Source organism: Rosa rugosa, chromosome 1 (assembly GCF_958449725.1).
Source record: "Rosa rugosa chromosome 1, drRosRugo1.1, whole genome shotgun sequence".
NCBI classification, from domain to species: Eukaryota; Viridiplantae; Streptophyta; class Magnoliopsida; order Rosales; family Rosaceae; genus Rosa; species Rosa rugosa.
In genome coordinates, this window is record NC_084820.1 from 7821474 (window position 1) to 7841855 (window position 20382).

Sequence of the window (20382 nt, forward strand, 5' to 3'; positions counted from 1 at the left end):
AGCTTCTCTTGCTTCACAATATGCTTTGTAGGCGGTGACAATTTTTTCACGAGCTCTACAAATGTGTGTCCAATGACCGGATACTCCACATCGAGAACATACATCTCTTTGCTCAGACTCCATTGATTGAGGCGCTTTGAAAGCGTCATTTAGATGGCTCTTAGTGTTGGTGGCGCCACCAACATGGCCAGAGGCGTTGCCTCCCTCTCTCTTTCCACGTTTACCTCTTCGGTTCCGTGTTCGTCTATTTTGGCGGTTACCTTCCCAAGTAGAGCGATTATATGGACCAGAACGTTCAGAAGTATCCCTAAGATTAGGGTTTCGCTCTTGGCGCCCTCTTTTAGAGGCGCGACTATAATTGGATTCCGGAATATGCTCTGTTTCCATGGATCTCGAATTATAGTTCTTCACAAGGATGTTGTCATGCTTTTCAGTGACATTCATAGCTCCAATAAGCTCATGAAACCTTGTGATCCGTCATGTAGTAACATCGATTCGATAGTTCTTAGCAACCATCAATACAGAGACGGGGAAGGTAGAGAGAGTCTTCTCAATCAATATCGCATCTGTGATCTCTTTACCACAAAATTCCATTAAGTATTTAATGCGAAGTGCTTCCGAGTTGTAGTCAAGAACTGACTTGAAATCACATAAGCGGAGGCTATGCCATCTCACTTCTAAGTCAGGAAGTAGGGAGTCACGGACATTGCCAAATCTTTCTTCGAGTGAGACCCACAGCCTTCTAGGGTCTTCTTCATTCATACACTCGTACTGGAGCGAATCATCCATATGACGAGTCATCAGGATGATGGCTTTCGCCTTATTTGCCTCTAAGGCTGCTCTATTTGCTTCCAAAGCTTGAGCTTGCTCAACAGTTAGCACGTCTTGGCTAGGCTTGAGAATTGTATCCAGGATTCCATCGGCTTTGAGATGCTGGCGAATATCACGAACCCACTTGTGATATCCAGAGCCAATTGTTTCCAATGGAGCAAAGTCCAATTTGTTCAAGTTACTCATCCTGAAAGAGAACAAGAATTTAGGGTTAGTTTCGGAGCTTAAAAAGGCTACCACGAAAACATATAAAATTCCTAAGCGTAATCGCTTCCAAGAAATTCAATTCCAAGAGGTATTGGATTAGATCGAAACAATGACGTAAGTGGTCGATCATAAATTCTCTACAAACTCTAAGTTTGGAGATCTCAACAAGCTCTAAGCTTGGAGTGAGCACGAACCCCCACAATTCGGCTTAATTAGGCTCCCCTATGAAGAAGAAAGGGGGGTAGAAGAAGAGAGATTGCAAGTCCCCGAAAAAGAAGATAAATTGAATTAAAAACTCTAAAAAAAGGGAACGTTTAGTAAAAAATACCTCGAAATAGGTCGTCGGAAAATTTGGCCGGAAAAAGTCGCCGGAAAACTGGCCGGCGGTCGTTGACCGATGTGTGACTGTTGACCGGCGTTGACCAGGAGATGACCGAGCTGACGTGGCAGTGGGGTCTAGTGATGATGTGGCAATGGGTCCCCCCGATGCTGACTTGGTAGATGGGGTCCCCCGGATGCTGACGTGGCTGTGGGGTCAGTGGGTCTGGGCTTGGTCTTGGGCTTCTGGACTTCTTTTCCTTTCCTTTTTTTTTTTTCTTTTTTTCTTTTTCTTTCTTTTGCCGGCTTTTCGGTTGGCCGGTTCTGCTAGTTTTATACCGGTTTTTGGTATTTTTCTTCCGGTTCCTAGATCCTGGTATCGAAGAGCTGCTGCTGAAAAAATTTGGTTGAAATTGGATGCTCGGAAGATGGTGAACCGGTGGAATATTTGCTGCGGGTTGTATGGAGCTTCCGGTGGCCGGTTCGGTAGGTTTCCGGCCGGTTCTTGGGGTGGCGCCGCCGGTTCTGGACTCCTGGGATTGAGTTCTTCAAGGTGTGAGGTGGAGGCAGAAAAGGCTTCAAGGTTTTGTATTCGGATTCAAGGTTTTTAGCTTCTTGAATCAGGGTTTAGGTATTTGTTTCAGGGTTAGGGCTTCGTGCTGATAACGTGTTTAAGGAAAACTGAATTGGGAGAGAATTGAGTCGTACTTTCATTGATAATAGGGGTCTCTTTATATAGAGGATTACAAACATAGAGATAGAGTTGTACATGGAAACATAATCGTACATTGATTGGATATCTCCTAAGATTCTCCGAGAATATCTCTAATATAAACCCTATTTCACCTAGAGCAAGTAACCTCTAGTTTGGGCCAGACACATATTCTGGATTTACTTGAACAAAATCAAAATATTTTAAATTGTCTAATCCTATGATCAATTACTCCTAACGTCCAAAATTTCAAGAAAAAGTATAGCATAATCGGGTTATACGGGTTCATTTCGTGTTGGCGTGTTGACCTGTGGCTGATCCATTTATTAAATGGGTCTTGGCGGGTCGACCCACGACTTACCCGCTTTTTATTCGTGCGAGTTCAACCCATTTTATTTCGTGCGGGGTCGTGTCAAAATTGACAGTCCTATTTATAATGCTGATGTGCATGTGAGAAACTGTTTCAACCTCCAACGACCAATAATTGAAATTCGAACACTTTCATATTTGAGTAGGGCTGGGATTGGGCCCGGCCCGTGCAAAATTTATAGGGCCCGAGCCCGAACCGAATTTTTCGGGCCGGGCTCAAATTGTGGGTTTCAAGTTCTGGGACCGAGTTAGGACCGGCCCGTTTTTTTCGGGCCGGGTTTTCCGGGTTTTCAGGCCCAAATCTGTACAAATGCTCAACCTCAATATCGGAGGGGGACGCCATACTTTATGCTCTGGTTTTTCTCAGACTTTCATATCAACATATTTAGTACAAATCTTAAAGTTTTACTTCTCACGAATTAAACAAAATGCAGAGAAGAAAATAGAAGATTAACACAAGATATTGAACAAATTGCAGTCGAAATTGAAACATACAAGTCTACAAGGCTACTGATCAAAATCCAAAATCCCATGCCCACTAATTAACCACTAAATCAGTAAACCCTCTTTTCATAGATGAAGAAAATATGGCTTGAAGACATGAACCCCCTAATTCTCTTGGCCTTCTCCCCAACATGGCATGGATCTGGAAACTAAACTTTTCGATCTGCAAGTCTGCAACTTTGTTGACATCAACACATGAACCGAAATTTGAGGTATGGGGAAATAGAAATAGGAGAAGAGTGTGACGAAAATCATAGCTAGAAGAAGAAAAAGAAGGTATGAACATAGAATAGGAGAGGAGATGGAAGAAGAATAAGAAGAAGAGAGAGAGAGAAGAAAAGACGAGAAGAGAGTGTGACAAAATCAGGAGAGGAGAAGAAAAAGAAGGTATGAACAGAATAAGAGAGGAGAGGAGAGGAGAAGAAAAGGAAGAAGACGAAAGGAGATGTGTGCGGCTGTGAAAAGAGGAAGAGAAAGTAGGGTTTAGTAGCTTAAGTATTAAATATTAATAGGGAAAGTTAGAAAACGGGCCTTCGGGCTTTTTTTATTATTATTTCTTAGGCCCGGGCCCGGACCGCATTATATTTATTTCGGGCCGGACCTTGCAAAACAGATAAAATAAATTCTAAAGCCCGGACCGTTCGGGCCGGTTCCGGGTCGGGTTTCGGGTTTCCGGGCTAAAATCCCAGCCCTACATTTGAGCATCTGAACATTGTTTCACATTTTAAAGCCAAGCTTCAAATACTCATAATCAGACCAAAAAATATGCTCACATATCATCCATCATAATCAACACTAGAACATTGTTTGACATTTTAAAGTCAATTTTTAAACGTTCATCGTCTCAACGTTTAAAACGTCATTTCACATTTCGATATTAGCCTTCAAATACTCATGATCAGCGTTGATACCGTATACAACATTTTGACGGAACTTTGGCTGAGTAATGGGTAAGATCATACGATCCGATCCAACTATACTCTGACATATACATAACCAAAACGTTAACCCAAATTTAATTAAAGAATACTAAAGCTAATTACTTCCGTACCCATTTTCTAGAACTCCACGCGCGCGATCGGAGTGCGTGAGCACGTTTTAAGAGGAGGGGGGGGGGAGTGTGGGGCCCCCACAGTTCTGATTGATGGGGGGGGGTGGGGTTTTCGTGGGGTCCACTCCGAAGCGACATTTCATATAAACAGGTCTCTCATTTCAGGCCCTCTTCTGCTCTTTCCCCCTACGGCAAAAAAAAAAACAAGGAGTGGGTGATTGGGTAACGTGTCCGAGTGGGCCGGGCCCCAATCCTCTCGCGGAGCCCAAGGCCACTCATGCTAACGTGCGCCGCTGGGTGCCGTGTGTAATCATTGCGATGTGTGCGTGTGACGTGTGACGGCTTTCGGTGACCTTGTAAAGTTGTAATGGCAATGCCTCACAGAGTCGCAGGCAAGCCTAAACCTTCACATTTAGTAATGGGGGCAGAAAAAGATCAGCGGACTGGCGCCCAAACAGGAAAAAGGGCCGAAAGCTTTCTCTTTTTTAGCGCTGGAAGGCTGCAACTCACAAGCTTTTGGTGGTCTTGGGCTCAAGTTTGTTTAGCCCAAACTTTTCGCAAAATACGGACATATTAGGGCCGGTCTTAAAATTACAGAAACTCACAATCGAGTCTCATTCTAAATTGAATTGTTCTTTTAGTTACATTGCGCTTTGACCCGAGTCCCTACATTTGCTCTTCTCCACCTGCATTATAGGAGGGGTCATCGGCGAGCGCGTGGTTGCCCTACACCGAAGGCCGACCTTGGTGTCTTTCGGTAAAGAGTCAAAGAATGGCTAGTGGGGAGCGAGGAGAGAAAGTAAACCTTGGAGTGTAAGGGTTGTACTATTAGAATCACTAATGGGGGGCCAAGGAAGATAAACTCATAAAAGTAATTCTTGGTGTGCAAGAAATGTGAACTAGTTGAATGGGTAATGGGTAACAGAAACACATTTAGCTTCTGCCCTTTGCCAAATCATTGAAAAAAGTAGACCTCTTTAGTGTTTATCTTTGCCGGGTTGCTTCAGTTTTAGGAGGCTAGTGATGAAGAAGCTTCATCTCATGAGTCATTTAGTCATGCAAGCAACATAGTCTAAACTCTAAACCACGTTTTGTGGGCAACTCAAAATTCTAAACTTCGCAAAAAGTAAACAAATTGTTAAGTAACGATCTTCTGCTTCCATAACTAAGCATACATGAATATGCATTAGGGACGGATTTATAGGTGTCGATGTACGCAATTACTCTAACTCAACATGCAATATTATACCAATTAGATTGTCTGGCGTGCTTCTTGGTTTGCATAAGATTGTCCAGTGCTTCTTGGTTTACAATTTTACTTTAAATATTTATGGATAAACATACTTCTTCAAATGTAATAAACATGCTAAAGTATCACCTCCACGAAAAAAAATTTATGAACTCGCCGCTAATTTGCATTATAATCATGTGGAGTGTAATCCTTTGATTAATTTCAAGGTCATGACTCATGAGCATCTATTTCGGCAGAATTCAAATGATCATGTGCATGAATCTTTGAACGGCAGTCGAATTCAACCAGTAGAAGATGCTTACATCTTTCCGGAGTCGCACATTGTGCCTAAATGAATGCCACCGTGATAGGTTTTGAAACAATATTATTCCCTCTTTAGACATTTGAGCCTCTTTGGATTCCTTGATTGCTTTCTCAAATCAGGAAAATTGGTATATCTCTTTGAAGTTTAAACCAATAGCAAGCCATTGAACCTTCATTCCACGCCACCAGTCTCTGTTTTGATTGGCTGATAATGGGCGCGTGAACCAACACTCATCCTTGTCAACAAGCAATTACCATATACGTACGATGATTAAGCACATTGCATAATTCATATATATTCTTCCACATCATGTACGTATTGCATTAAATATACTGGTCAAAAGACTCAAAACTTGCCAAACATTTGAATGTAGAAACCACCAGAACAAGCTTTAAAAGTTTTCTCAGTTTATCTCCCATTTTTTTGTATAAAACAGCAATCCCCTGCGCTGAAGCATAAGAAAGCTGGAAGTTGCTAATCGATTCTATAGAATAGTTGGAGAGTGTATACTATATAACAGAGAGATCATCATGGCAGCGAAAACCAACATGTTGCCTATAATCAGCAAGATGTATTGTTCTTCTGCACAGGGTGTGTTTGTAGTTAGGAGGAGGCCACATGCGATAAATGGAGGTGGTTTTGTAGTCACAGATTGTAGTCAGAAGGTTGCTTTCAGGGTTGATGGATGTGGAATTCTGGGAAAAAAGGATGAGCTGATTCTGAGAGATGGAGATGGAGACGCCTTGCTTCTCATTCGTCGAAAGGTACACTTACATATGATAGATAAGCACATAATGTTCCCTGCATATTATGCAAGCTAATGTGGATACTTGAAATATTATAGTTACGCGGAAACTATTTCTTTCATATTCAATCAGGGAGCGATGGTTGAGGCGCTAAGCATTTACAGGAAATGGAAGGGCTATGCTTTAGACTATGAAGGATCACAGGAGTTGGTTTTCAGTTTGAAAGAGCCAAACTCATGCCTGGCAAGGACTCAAGCAATCAGAATCTCGACAAAGAGAACACAAAACAAAGACTGGGACTTCGAGATAAAGGGCCATTTCCCGGATAAGGCTTGTAGCATTGTTGACTGTAAAGGCAACGTAATGGCACAGGTAGACATGGATTGCTAAAATTCATAGTCATGATTAAGTTTCATCTTTTTTGCATTGCTACTGAAATGTTTAATAGTTGGATTTCTTACTTCTTACAATGGAGCACAGATAGGAGTGAAGGAGTTGGAGAAGATGATGGCAAGTAAAGATCTGTATCATGTTGTGGTGACACCAGGCATAGATCAAGCTTTTGTATTCGGAGTCATTGCCATTCTTGATTACATCTATGGTGAATCCACCAGGTGCTAACTATCAGATATCAAAGAGAAGCTTTCCTTGCTGTGACATCACATCTGAGCAGTTCAATTTTCTGTATTTGGATTATGCTCATGCTTCCTTTTTTTCCCTCTCCGGGTTTTTCTCAATTCTCTAATTGTTTTTTGGATTATTTTTTGTCCCAACCTGTACTACTTGGGATCAGCTCACCTGTTAAGAGCTTGAAGGTATATTTGTAATTGTTTGATTTGTAATTAATGATATACTACACTATGTGTGCAAATAAGACTACAAAAGGATGCACCATCACTAATTCTTGACTGGATGAGGCACCGCAAAGGGTTGTCAAATATGTAATAAGCTAGAGCAGTTCTAATGCAGATACTGGTGTTTATCAAAAACTTCAATCAGAAATTAAACAAATTTTACGATGTTTAGGTAAAGGAAAAAGAACACGGCATCTTATTGTTACGTCGTGATGTGATGGTAGAAGAAACAAAGAATATGTTTGGTATACTCTTATTTACATTTCTCCTGCCTCTTACCAGTGTCTTTAAACTGTTGAATTTCTCTTAGGTCACCATATAGGTGGCTTTTCAGTAATCTTGAATTAGTTGCGTGAACATAACTACATAAGTAATGTGTGCTTTTGCTGGATTGCTTGTGGAAGTTTGGCAGAAAAGAGGCACTGTGTCCTTTTCCGGAATAGATAACAAAGGCAAGCGGCTAGTGACCGCAGTAATGTGCTGTTCTTAATCTGAAGACACTAATCAATTTAAACCAGATCTGCAGGCCAAGTTCCTTTTCAAACTCTTCCTTTTAAGCTACTAAGGGAGACAACCAATGTATTTGTAATCAATGAAATATTTCCGTTCTGGCAAATACTAGGTAGTTCATCTTCAAATGCTATCTTATTCAAAAATGCTAACTATGAATAATTAACGTTCTTGTAAAAATGTATGTGCTTATCTCTCTCTTTTAATCTTATTCAGTTGGAGAGCAAGAGAACATCTAGATGTGTCTGTTCAGAAATTCTTTTGTTCTTTCTGCGAGTAAAACGTGTTCCATTCAGAAATAATTTCATTCTTTCTAAAATCCTTGTTTGGGTAACTGAGAATCTAAGAACTGGAAGTCCTAAATTCTGAACTGTTAGATGACAAGAAGCCGAGCAATATCCTCCTGTTCAGATAAGAGTAAAGATGACTAAAGAATAACAACCTCAAGTAATCATAATGATAAACTATTTGCCTAATTTGAATTTGAGTTAAAAAAAATCTGTTTTTGTACTAACATGAAAGTGTAATACATTATCAAAGACAATAAACCAGTATCAGTTACAACTGATGAAACACCCAACTTCTGGCATCAACAATGCGATTCCAACTCAACTCTGTACAAGACACAACCTAGTAACCGATGCAACATTTATTTATACAACTACCAGTGACAGTGCCCCCATTGATGCGGCTATTCTGAGGGAGAGAAATATCATATAGAGTGTTATAAGGCCGACTCCTAAGATCTTGTTGGGTCGCATGTCATTCCTGGGCAGCACAATCAGTGACCAAATAAGCCCTGCCACTAGGAATCCCATTGTAAAATACAAGCTACTATCTCTGGGTATTATATAAGATGCCGGTCTATTAGACCAGGCGGCAAGCAGCATCGACATCCCCAAGCCAGCAAGTGTGTTGAACATAGGCCCGGCATAACATCCTGACATTGCAATTTGTACACCATCACCACCATTAATTGCCAGTGCAACATTCGACATTAAATCACCCATTGAGTTGCCCCATGCTAATACAGTCAATCCGAGAATTGATGGATTTATTCCAAAAATTACACCCAGTGCCACCAGTAATGAAAGCAGCTCATTTGCAACAATGTAGAACCAGACAATACTCATGAAAAATCCTCCCAAAACCCATGGAAATAAAAATTTGCGGGGAGGTTGGTCAGCTCTGGTGTATAGATATGCAAGGATACCCAAAACAACACCAGAGACAATACCTAGAAAATACGCAATCTTCACACTCGTAGATCCCACATCATCTTGAGTGCTCCATAAGAATACCAGAAGAATAGGAGCTAACACAGCACTAGCAACAGCATAACCTTTGGACCACCTATCCTCCTCAATTATGGGGATTGTCAACCGTCTCGGCAGCGTCAATGGAATCTCTAGCATTGATAGAACTTTAGAAGAGGAAGAGCTTTCATTGATATGTTCCTCATCCTTCCAACCCCACAATGACCTTGGGCTGTCCATACTACTCTTCGCACTCTGATTTGAATAAATTGCTACATTCGAAGCCCACATCCACTGCGGCAGCTTACTTTGGAGGTAAGGCACGTCATTCCCCTCTTCAGATTCAAGTAGCCCAGCATATATGGATTCATCCTCCTCATTTCCCTGTGAAAATATACTTCCCTTAACCGGAAGCAATGGTGTTACAACATCAAACCTTAACTTTCGAACATGTTTCCTCAAAAGCTCATTCGCAGCCACCACAAACCCATAAACCACATAAATCAACACAAATGCTATAGCACCCCAAACAGTAACCTTCCCAACCACCAACATCATCGCAAGCGAGAAGATTGTAAAGAGAAAAAAACATATATCTCTGATAAAGCACTTCCTATCAATCTGAACCCCCTTATCAGCCACACAAAGAGATATAATACCAACAACAATACAAGTAACAAAAACAGCTCCCCCCAACACACTATTCAGCCCCACGTCGCCCGCATCCTTCCCCACGAAAGCAGCAATGCTCGCAAACACATCCGGAGCACCATTCCCAAGAGGAAGCAGAGACACACCGGCCACAGTGGCGGGCAAATTCAACAGACTCGAAAGCTTCTCCAGCGAACAACAGAAGTAATCCGCGGCAGTATTGCCCAACAGATAGAACAGTGCAGCCAACCAAATTGTCAATGCAACATAGCCCAGAAAGCTAAAGCTCCCACAGTCACAGTACAGAAACTTAATGTAATTAAAGTGCCCGCCGGGATTACATTCCGGGTGGGCAATCAAGTACTCACATTTAGTAGCAAAACCATGGTGTTTGAACAACCCAGTGCACACTTTGGGATCAGCCTCTGTTACATAGTTGGCATCTGACCCATTAACTCTAATACCACTAGAATTAGAATAAGTAACATTAACATTCACATTAACCTGGGCCATTCTCCGGCGGATAATTTCGACCCGATTGCCCATAAAGGCATCAACTTTGGAGCTCCAGATAGGAGGAAGAACCGAATTCGAAGCACCCAGAAACGGGTTTTTGATGAAACTATCCTGGGTGTAGAACAAGAAGAACAACACCAGAGCACAAATTGCATTGAACGCCCCACGAAATCGGGCATTTTTACAATTGGGTCCTCCCATAATCGACCCCCCCCCCCCCCCCTCCTGATCAAACCCTAATTTCCCAAATTGAAATTGAAATTGAAAAAAGCAAGTCTAGGGTTCCGAATTGGGGGGGAATTGAATAAAGGGGTTGGGTTGAATCGTATGAGATGCAATAAAGATTGGGTCTTTTTAATTGGGGAAATCACAAAAGGTGAATGGAGGGTTTGAGGAGGGTACCTTTGGGTTTAGCACTCTTTCTGGTTTGGACAACAGAAAGAGTGCTAAAGAATACGAACAATTAAATGGCAGCTTCGTCGTAGCTTCGTCAATTCAGTTAGGGAAGGAGACCACCTGGTGGTGACGATGCCGTATTTTAGATTTCATACTCGCGCGTAGCACACCAATTCCAGGATGATGACTCTTTTCCTTTCATTTCAGATTTTTGGTCATAAAAATCATTGCAACTTTTCTTTTTATTAGGTGATCTACTAGTCAAAGTGTAACATCATCATATACATGGACCCAACATTACATACACTAGTATAGGCAGTTACGTACATTACAAAAACAATAAAACATTCTACTTAGACCAAACGAAAAAGGGGAAACGCAAACTTCTAATCTTCTATGTGTAATATAGCGTATTGCCACATGAATTGGATTGACATTCAACGCCGGACAAACAGTTATTTCATATGGAAAAATGAGATTCTTCGAAACTCTTATAACATATTTAGAAGATGTTTCAACTTTCAATAGTCGGAAATTTCTATTTGTAGTATTACTGTATTAGTGTTACCGTTTTTCAAGATTGTTCGCTAATACTACTAATTTTGAAACTCTGATTTACGATAAATTTATTCACTATTTTAAATAATCATCACTTTTAAACTTTCAGCCAAACATTTTTAACTTTAGCATTAAACAATCGCTACATGTTCATTGATGGGGTTGGGCAGATTGGGGTAGTTCCGCCGAACTTGTTGGCTTTATGGGTGAAGATCAAAGGCCTCCCTCCGGCGTTCCACTATGATCGGTGTGTCCGTAGGTTGGGGTGCGCACTAGGGTGGTATCTACAAAAGGACAAGACGAAGTTTGATGCCGGTCATATCTGGATTCTTGTGGAAGTTGACGTAATGCAACCAGTGGTGTTTCGTTGTTGCTTCACGGTGTAGGATGGAATTGATGTCGATCTGGAATTCATTTTCGAAAACATGTATGGACGGTGCAGTGATTGTGGTAGGCTCATCCATGTGGGATGTGGGAGTGGTCAACTTTTGCTGGGCTCGCAATTAAGGCGATTAACTCCGTAGTTAATATGACGTTGAATTTCAGTCATGAATGCGGCGATTATTACTATAATAAACACGCAATGATTACGATTATAAGTGCGCAATGAATGACAGTCGTAAATGCGCAATGAATGACCGTCGTAAGTACGCAATGATTAACCGTTATTAGTGCAGCCATTATTGTCATCATAAGTGCATAAATAAATACAGCCATAAAAGCAGAAATAATGGCGGATGGTCCTCCAAGTAAATCATTGCCTATATAAAGGCGGGCTGACGTCAAGGTAAACCATCTCATTCCGACTTGTTTTACTCCACTCGGCTAAGAAATGTACTGACTTAGGCATCAGAGGGTTTTTTGCAGGTACCCCCCTCTTCCTCGAGCGGCGGTCAAACTTCGAGTCAATGCTCCAAGGAAGCTTCTCGATCGTTCCCGGTCAGCTCTCGCTTCAGTCCGCATTCATTGGTGAGTCAAACTCCTCTACGGAATTTTTCGTCACCAACAAGTGGTGCTGTTTGTGGGAACCACTTTTCCCTAAAAAGTGATGGCGGGAGCTGCACCTCAAGAAATTTTATTTCCGTCACTAAGGACTGGGAGTGATGGAATATAAGCCCCAAAGAGACAAAGAGTCCGGGTAACGTTGTCTAGCGTTCTTTCCTTTAGTAATTATTTTTTCTGATTTTCGCTTCTTTTTGCATTTAAAGTATAATTATGGTCGGTGTTATCGAAATGTATGTGTAAGGCTGGTGGCTAAAGTAAATAACCAAGGTCGGTGACCAAAAAGAATAAAACGTTGTTTATTAGATTCAAAGGGAAATTGGGGCAATTCCATGTCTCATGCTGAAAATGAATCTTTACCTCGAGGAAAGAATCGAGGCGGCCAGGACGGCCAAGGCCCGAGGAAAGAATCGGGGCAGCCAGGGCCTGAGGAAATAATCAGGGCAGCCAGGGCTCGAGGAAAGATTCGGGACTGCCAGGGCTCGAGGAAATATTCGAGGCAAGATTCGAAACAGCCAGAGAATGGAAATTTCCTCTTAGGACGAGTGTCCAAAGAGAAAATTTGGGGGCATTGTGGGAGTGGTCAACTTTTGCTGGGCCTGCAATTAAGGCGATTAACTCCGTAGTTAATATGACGTTGAATTTTAGTCATGAATGCGGCGATTATTATGGTAATAAACACGCAATGATTACGATTATAAGTGCACAATAAATGACCGTCGTAAGTACGCAATGATTAACCGTTATTAGTGCAACAATAATTGTCATCATAAGTGCATAAATAAATGCAGCCATAAAAGCAGAAATAATGACGGTTTGTCCTCCAAGTAAGTCATCACCTATATAAAGGCGGCCTGATGTCAAGGTAAACCATCTCATTCCGACTTGTTTTACTCCACTCGGCTAAGAAACGTACTGACTTAGACATCAGAGGGTTTTATGCAGGTAAGTCGCGGTCAAACTTCGAGTCAACGCTCCAAGGAAGCTTCTTGATCGTTCCCGGTCAGCACTCGCTTCAGTCCGCATTCATTGGTGAGTCAAACTCCTCTACGGAATTTTTCGTCACCAACATGGGATTGTTGTGTTCAGACCCGCCTCTGGATGAGGCTTTAAGGGAAACGACGTCGCCGACTCGAAGAAGTTTGAATCGGGTTATGGCCAGAGTTGACAGTACACTGGTAGCTTGCCCTTCCTTGGTGTTCGGAGTGCAGGTAGGTGGAGAGGGGACTAGCGATTTGAACTATTTCATGCTAGTCTCGACTCCAAAGGCTCTAGTGCGGAGGGCACTTCAACCTCAACCATCAGGGGAGGTTACTTCTGGTACTAAAGATGTAGTTGAGGATGATGACTATGAAGGTCATGTGACAGTGGAATCGGCGAGGGAAGGAAAGGCTAGTGCAGATGGCTTGGAAGTCAGTGAGGAAGGTCAGAACCATGAACCTTCAACTGGGGAGCTGGTATTGGTTACGAAGACTCCAGTGGCTGGTTTGAGGAGGAAACAAATTGAGGAAGATGGAGTTTCTCCAAAGAAGCCAAGGCTCAGTCTAGCTATTGGTAGAACCAACTTGGATAATGTCATAATGGGGTTAGTAGCTTTGAACCCTTCACAGGAGAGTAGAAAGAGGCGTGGTCGTCCTTGAGGTGCCAAGAACAAAGTGAAAGTTGATTGCAAGGTGGTGAAAACCTCACCCATGAAGAGAAGCAAGACTTCGAATAAGACAGAAAAATTGGTGAATGGGCTTCCAGAGTTTACTTTGCCAATTGAGAAGGGTACACCTAAAGCCTCCGAGGGTAAGGAGGTAGTAGTGGCTTGATTTGTTTAGTTGCAGTTAGAATAATGTCTATGCTAGTGGAAACTTCTCTAGAATTCTCTGTATAAGTATCTAACTCTCTTGTACCACAATGGCGTGCTTGGCGTAGTAGAGTTAGATAGAATAGGTCACCTACGAGGCGAGTTGATTTTGTTAGCATAGCCTACTCAGAGCTTATATTGTCTATTGGAAGTAGTATTTTTGTACTATTCTTTGACCATGATCAAGGGTCATATTAATTTATGAACCCTTACTTTAAAAAAAAAAATCGCTACATGTTCATTACACTCAATATTTGATAATCAGATTTAAGGTCGAAAATCATATGAATTTCAATGTAGGATTGTTATTTGGTATATTTATCTTGTTCTTCATAATGCACCGGAAACCATGCGTTGGATCCGGAATTCCTGATCCTCACAATCTCCACCACATTCGCTTCACTTAAAAACACACTTTAATGACATTGAACAACAAAATCAGGATCCATTATACGCAAAGAGATCCCCAGTGATCGAGAACACTTGCACACCTAGCTTGCTGCCAATACTTGCCCATCCCTATCTCTGCTCATATCTCACTTTAGCTCACCAAACGTTGGGTTGGTCCATTCCGTCATTTCACTAACCCACATTGTCGTTACTACCCGCGTGTCACTCCAATCTGATCGACACACGCACTCAAGCAATCACCATATTCAATCCCCAAGCAGTTCAATTATAAAAGACGCAAGCTTTTTGCAATCCACATCCGTCACGGCATTACCCATTTTCTCATTCCTCATTTCTCATCGCTGATCACCAAGCTTTTTGCTTCGGTAATTCATCTTCAACCCATGATCATAATCTGTATTTGATATGTTTTGCTCTGTCTTGATGTTGTTTTTTTCTTTTCTTTTTTTTGAGGAGCTGTCTTGATGTTGTTTGTATCAGTTTAGTTTTGATGTTTGAATCTTAATATGCAGAGATGAGTTTCGGCACAGAAAAAGACTATGAATTTCTGGAGAAGATCGGTTTGGCTACGGAAAATCCTGGTGGGTTCATAAATGGCAAGTGGAAGGCAACTGGCCCAGTTATCTCTACTTTCAATCCTGCAGACAATCAGGTTTGTTTGGATTGTTGTTGGGGTCCTTTGTTATGTATTAAAGTTTTGATCTTTTTGTGAGAAAAGTAAGATTTGTATTGAATCAAACAAACCCAGAATGATTGATTTTTTTTGTTTTTGTTTTTGTTTTAATGTCTTGTGCATTGGGATGTTAGGAAATTGCTAAGGTCACGGAAGTGTCTATAGAGGACTATGAGGAGGGCATTCGTGCTTGCAGTGAAGCATCCAAGTTATGGAAGACTGTGAGTTCTCTTCATTTTCATTGTTTTTGAATCTTGATGATATTAGGACTCTGAGATGTTGTGTGAATTTTGCATTTTCACTCTTGGTTCATGTATTAATTTACTGTGCAGCTCACGGCACCGAAGAGAGGTGACATTGTTAGACAGATAGGAGATGCATTAAGGGCCAAATTGGACTATCTGGGTAGGCTTGTATCCCTCGAGATGGGGAAAATACTTGCTGAAGGAATTGGGGAAGTTCAGGTATGAGAGTTCAGTTGTTCGTTGGTTAAATACATTCATTCTGTTGTAAGTTATGTACATAGTTTGATGATACTATATCAAATGTGCGATACATGGATGGATATACTGCTATCCTTTGCATATGTTGAGTAGGGAATGAGCTTTGCAGCTGTTTGTTGTTGCTGTATTTAAGTGTTTAATGGAAGAGGTTTGAACTTTTTCAGTAATGCCTAGGTAATAATGTATGCAGGAAGTTATCGATATGTGTGATTTTTGTGTTGGATTGAGCCGTCAACTGAATGGATCTATCATACCCTCAGAACGTGAGCCCCAACTTAACTTCGTTTCTGTCATCCTTATATTAATTGCTAATGTGAAAAGCTTGGTGAAAGTTTAAAGGCTCCACACTAAGTACATAAAAGCCTCTGCTTGCTATTTGCTAAGCAAATTGTTGTCATTTTTCCTTTAATCTATATCTGCCATCTTTTTTTTTTTCCAGGTCCAAATCACATGATGTTTGAGGTACATTACCAGATCCTACATTGAACCTTATTTTATCCGTAAATTCTTTGATTTTGACCATTTTCCTTTAAATAACTGACTTTGTTTATGCTACAATTGACAATATTGTGCATTTAATACACCATAGGTTTGGAATCCATTGGGAATGGTTGGTGTCATCACTGCTTTCAATTTCCCATGTGCCGTTCTTGGTGAGTTCTTGTTATATGTTGTCTTGACAAGCTTGCAATATTAGATGAATAACTCTCTTATGCACAAGAAGACATGGCATGATGTTATCTTACCTTATCTACATTAAACATGAAGTGTTAGAGGCATCCACTATCACATAATCTGTCTTTAAGAACGCATATGCAGCTATATATATGTGGCATTTTATTGCAAGCAAACTGTCTACCTTTTCTTGTTCATTTCATTATTAGCTAACAAGAGTAGCTTCTCTGGAACTGACAGATATTTAAAACTATATTCGTTAAGAAAAAACAAAAGAGAAAGAGAAATGTGATATTTGAATTCTTTAAATTTACATATAGACCTCTTCACTGAATGCGAAATGTTTGGATTCATCTACTATTTTAGCGGTGCAGTAATCAATTCAGTTCAGATGCCATCCTTCTCCTTCTCTAATATGCAAATGTGCCATGAAAAACTACTTAGCAAGGTCACTGTGTAATATATAATGTATTAATATATGATTATGAAACATATGGGTAGATTGAAAACTTATAATCCATTAACAATATGCTTTATTTTGTCTCTGTGATTCAATGAGTGATTTATGAATTTTAAACTTTCGAACCATTCTTATTTCTTTCTAATTTCAATGGCGATTTAGGATGGAATGCCTGCGTTGCGCTTGTCTGTGGTAACTGTGTTGTCTGGTAAGTTTATAGTCCTGATTTCAGAATTGGAATTCAACAAAATTTATCGCTTCAAATCATAAGGCATACATTAAAGTTTACTCAAAATCTCATTTTTTCATTCTTATAGAGGATGAAACAATGAGATATTGAGTAAACTTTAAGGCATACATTAAAATATTTGAGTTTTGGCAGATGAATCCATCAAAACGATGGCATGTATTACCAAAAGATGTCCCGTAGTACATTAATTGCATTGATTGTAGGAAGGGTGCACCAACAACTCCATTGGTAACTATTGCTGTGACAAAGCTAATTGCCGAGGTTCTTGAGAAAAATAACTTGCCCGGGGCTATATTCACCGCTTTCTGTGGTGGAGCTGAAGTTGGTGAAGCAATTGCAAAAGACAACAGAATACCCCTGGTTTCATTCACTGGAAGTTCAAAGGTACACTGGTAACATACTTGTGCCTTCAAACCTTCTTTCTCTTATTCCTTTGCCATTATGCTAAGCATAGATTTCACAATACCAATAGGTGGGTCAGAAGGTTCAACGAATTGTCAGTGAGAGGTTTGGTAAATGCTTACTTGAATTAAGTGGGAACAACGCCATAATTGTTATGGATGATGCTGACATCGAGCTGGCAGTGCGTTCTATATTGTTTGCAGCCGTTGGTACTGCTGGTCAGCGCTGCACAACATGCCGTAGATTGGTAACTAATTATTTTTATAAGTCATTTTTTTGTAATTTCATGGTGGCCATAGGAGTTAACTTTCTTTCACCAATATTTTGCTATTCCATTTCTTCTTTTTCCCTTGAAAATAAAATGTGCAAATTTGTGTGCATGTATGGCTTCGCTGGAGTGCAGTATCTTCATGAAAGTATATATCAGAATGTATTAGATAAACTAGTCGGACTTTACAAGCAAGTCAAGATTGGGAACCCTTTGGAGAAAGGAACTCTAGTTGGGCCACTACATACTCACCAGTCGAAGGAGAATTTTGAGAAGGGGATTGGGGCCATTAAATCTCAGGCATGTTCTGTGTCACTTGGAGAATGTTTATAATTTATACACAAACACATGGAGGAGGAAAAAGAAAAAAAAGGTTAATGTCTTGCACTATATTTTACCTTTTCAGGGGGGAAAGATTGCTGTAGGTGGATCGACTGTAGGGTCAGATGGCAATTATGTGCAGCCAACAATTGTTGAGATTTCTCCAACTGCAGCTGTGGTGAAAGAAGAATTGTTTGGTCCAGTTCTGTATGTTATGAAATTCAAGGTAGTCTTACTTGCTGAAAGTTCTGTTACTGATGGTTTTTATGAGTTTATTCTCAAATTAAAACTTACAACTTCTTGTTTGAAAAAATGCAGAGTCTTGATGAAGCAATAGAATTGAACAACTCCGTACCACAAGGATTAAGTAGCTCAATCTTCACAAGAAAACCAGAAATTCTCTTTAAATGGATTGGGTGAGTTTCTAAAGATGGTGGAAGTTTCGAAAAATCTGTCATATGTCCTTGCTTTTTTTTTTTCCCCCTAATTTTATCTCTTCATTGGAGTCATAGAGAGATGTTATAATTAGACTGTATCTCATCTTTTGTCAATTTGCCTAGAACGTTACACCAGTTTTATGACCATTAGAGATTTCAACTTACATTATTCAACTTTGGGATTTGTTGCAGGCCACAGGGCAGTGATTGTGGTATAGTGAATGTAAACATTCCTACTAATGGCGCTGAGATTGGCGGTGCCTTTGGTGGAGAGAAGGCAACTGGTGGTGGCCGAGAAGCAGGGAGCGACTCTTGGAAGCAATACATGAGACGCTCAACATGGTAACCTTTCATCAACCTTTACTAATTTGCTCAAACCGGTCAGATTAGCTGCATTGATTATGAGATTGTTATATGGTTATTCAATCAATGATTTGAACAATTCGTATCCTTGACAGTACAATCAATTATGGGAGCGAACTACCACTTGCTCAGGGTATCAATTTCGGCTAGTAAACCAGTCTCCACAGTAAGGTTTGGTATAGTCTCTGACTGTCGGTCATGACATATGAAGGAAGTGCATTCTGCAGTAGCCGCTGTCAAGGTTATGATTCCCCTACCAGCTTGAATATGTTCAATGAAGCCTGCACTGATCGTTATGATGTTTGGTGCAAGACTCTTGTTTAGATTTCTAATCTTGAAAAATAAAAGCAGAATGTTTAAGGCTGCGGCTATTGCCAGTTTGCCACCCTACTATTTTCTTTGTTCACCCTATAAATATTTGAATTATTGAAAGACTATATTACCTAAATGCAAAATGACTAATAAGTACACTAATTTTCTAAACTTTATATCTTTAAGGAAAAAACTATATTACCCAATATTCTTTTTTATCTTTTTGTTGCGTCCTCATCCTTAATTTGTTATTCAATTCACAAAATTATTAGTGTTAACTTCATCAAAATCTTTATAATACCTTTATAAACTTTTTACTTTCGGTATTTAAAACACGAAAAAAAAAAATCAATCTTCTTTTCATTGCTCATAGTAGCACTTACTAATTTTTTTAATATGGATTGAAATAAACGAACATTAAAATTGAATGGAAAAAATGAAAAAATAGAAGTAAATCAAATTATGATTTTAATCATTTTATTAGGAAACTTGAATATATTTTAGGACGTCTTTTTTAGGGGGGTGTATTCAATTTAGATTTTAAAAGACTTTGTTTGAGTTTTTATAATCCATGGATTTACTTAATCCACGGATTGTTTAAATTCTATATGGACTCTGATTGATTCTAATGGATTGATTTACTAGTATTTGTTTAGATTTTACAAATCCTTATGATGTTTTTGGTAGGTTAATTTTTTTTTTCTTCTTCTTCTTTAATTAAGCAATGGATGTATGGATCCAACTATAATGCTATATCAATGAGAAGACAGTATGGCAATCTACCATTCTTTATGTTGTGTATAATGATATATGAACAATAAGAGAAAACTAACCAGCCAAAATGTTACACAAAAAATAAAGTAGTAAACTAATGACATAATTTATTTCATATCTAATTTACAAAAGAATCATGTGTGTATGTATCATCTTAATAATACCATTGAAAGTGAGCTCCATTAGCTAAAAGGATTAAGGCTTCTAGAGCTATAGTAGTGATAAAAATAAAATAAAAAATTATTAGATGAGAGCAGAGGCAGAGGAAGATAGTGGGAAAATAGGTCTAAGACAAAATGGATGATTGTCACCTATTGAGACCTGCTTTTTATTTATTTATTTTTTGGGTGAAGAGGTTCTTCATTTTTTGAGTGAGAAAGAATCCATCAAAATCTTTTGGGAAGTGGTTGGATTGTTTTTGAGTTTTGATATGTATAAAAAGCACTATAAAATCCTCCAAAATCTAGCATTTAATGAAATCCTTAAAAATCCGTATACTTTTGAATATCAGCAGATTTGAATGGATAATTTTAAATCTTAATTGAATACATCAATATTTTAAAGGACTGTTTAAAATCTCAGTTGAATACCCACAGACTTTTAAAATACAAAAAAATCTTGTAGACTCTTAATTGAATACACCC

General features: G+C 39.7%; 3 protein-coding genes across 3 annotated transcripts; 2 read left to right on the top strand and 1 right to left on the bottom strand.

The window, feature by feature from the left end:
* The first annotated feature begins 5884 nt into the window (after nt 1-5884).
* LOC133727128 (protein LURP-one-related 6) lies at nt 5885-7178 on the top strand. The gene is made up of 3 exons (XM_062154755.1): nt 5885-6312; nt 6427-6666; nt 6775-7178. Exons 1-3 carry the CDS (start codon nt 6079-6081, stop codon nt 6913-6915), a joined length of 615 nt encoding a protein of 204 aa, XP_062010739.1. The 5' UTR covers nt 5885-6078; the 3' UTR covers nt 6916-7178.
* A 968-nt stretch (nt 7179-8146) lies between these two features.
* LOC133714181 (cation/calcium exchanger 4-like) lies at nt 8147-10702 on the bottom strand. Its single transcript, XM_062140262.1, has one exon. The coding sequence runs from the start codon at nt 10280-10282 to the stop codon at nt 8312-8314; it is 1971 nt and encodes a 656-aa protein (XP_061996246.1). The 5' UTR covers nt 10283-10702; the 3' UTR covers nt 8147-8311.
* A 3765-nt stretch (nt 10703-14467) lies between these two features.
* On the top strand, nt 14468-19135 carry LOC133714185 (aldehyde dehydrogenase family 7 member A1). Its single transcript, XM_062140275.1, has 15 exons — nt 14468-14665; nt 14813-14952; nt 15108-15194; nt 15306-15437; nt 15667-15739; nt 15916-15938; nt 16066-16129; nt 16774-16819; nt 17065-17245; nt 17334-17510; nt 17667-17831; nt 17938-18078; nt 18171-18268; nt 18482-18631; nt 18748-19135. The coding sequence occupies exons 2-15, from the start codon at nt 14815-14817 to the stop codon at nt 18800-18802; spliced, it is 1530 nt and encodes a 509-aa protein (XP_061996259.1). The 5' UTR covers nt 14468-14665; nt 14813-14814; the 3' UTR covers nt 18803-19135.
* Nucleotides 19136-20382: the final 1247 nt, after the last annotated feature.

Bases quoted from the DNA above. Each gene is read 5' to 3' on its own strand.
- LOC133727128 (XM_062154755.1), top strand. From the start codon at position 6,079: ATGGCAGCGAAAACCAACATGTTGCCTATAATCAGCAAGATGTATTGT. The intron at 6,313-6,426 runs GTACACTTACAT...ATATTCAATCAG, and splicing joins TGCTTCTCATTCGTCGAAAG to GGAGCGATGGTTGAGGCGCT. The intron at 6,667-6,774 runs GTAGACATGGAT...AATGGAGCACAG, and splicing joins AAGGCAACGTAATGGCACAG to ATAGGAGTGAAGGAGTTGGA.
- LOC133714181 (XM_062140262.1), bottom strand. From the start codon at position 10,282: ATGGGAGGACCCAATTGTAAAAATGCCCGATTTCGTGGGGCGTTCAAT.
- LOC133714185 (XM_062140275.1), top strand. From the start codon at position 14,815: ATGAGTTTCGGCACAGAAAAAGACTATGAATTTCTGGAGAAGATCGGT. The intron at 17,511-17,666 runs GTAACTAATTAT...GCTGGAGTGCAG, and splicing joins GCACAACATGCCGTAGATTG to TATCTTCATGAAAGTATATA. The intron at 17,832-17,937 runs GCATGTTCTGTG...TTACCTTTTCAG, and splicing joins TTGGGGCCATTAAATCTCAG to GGGGGAAAGATTGCTGTAGG.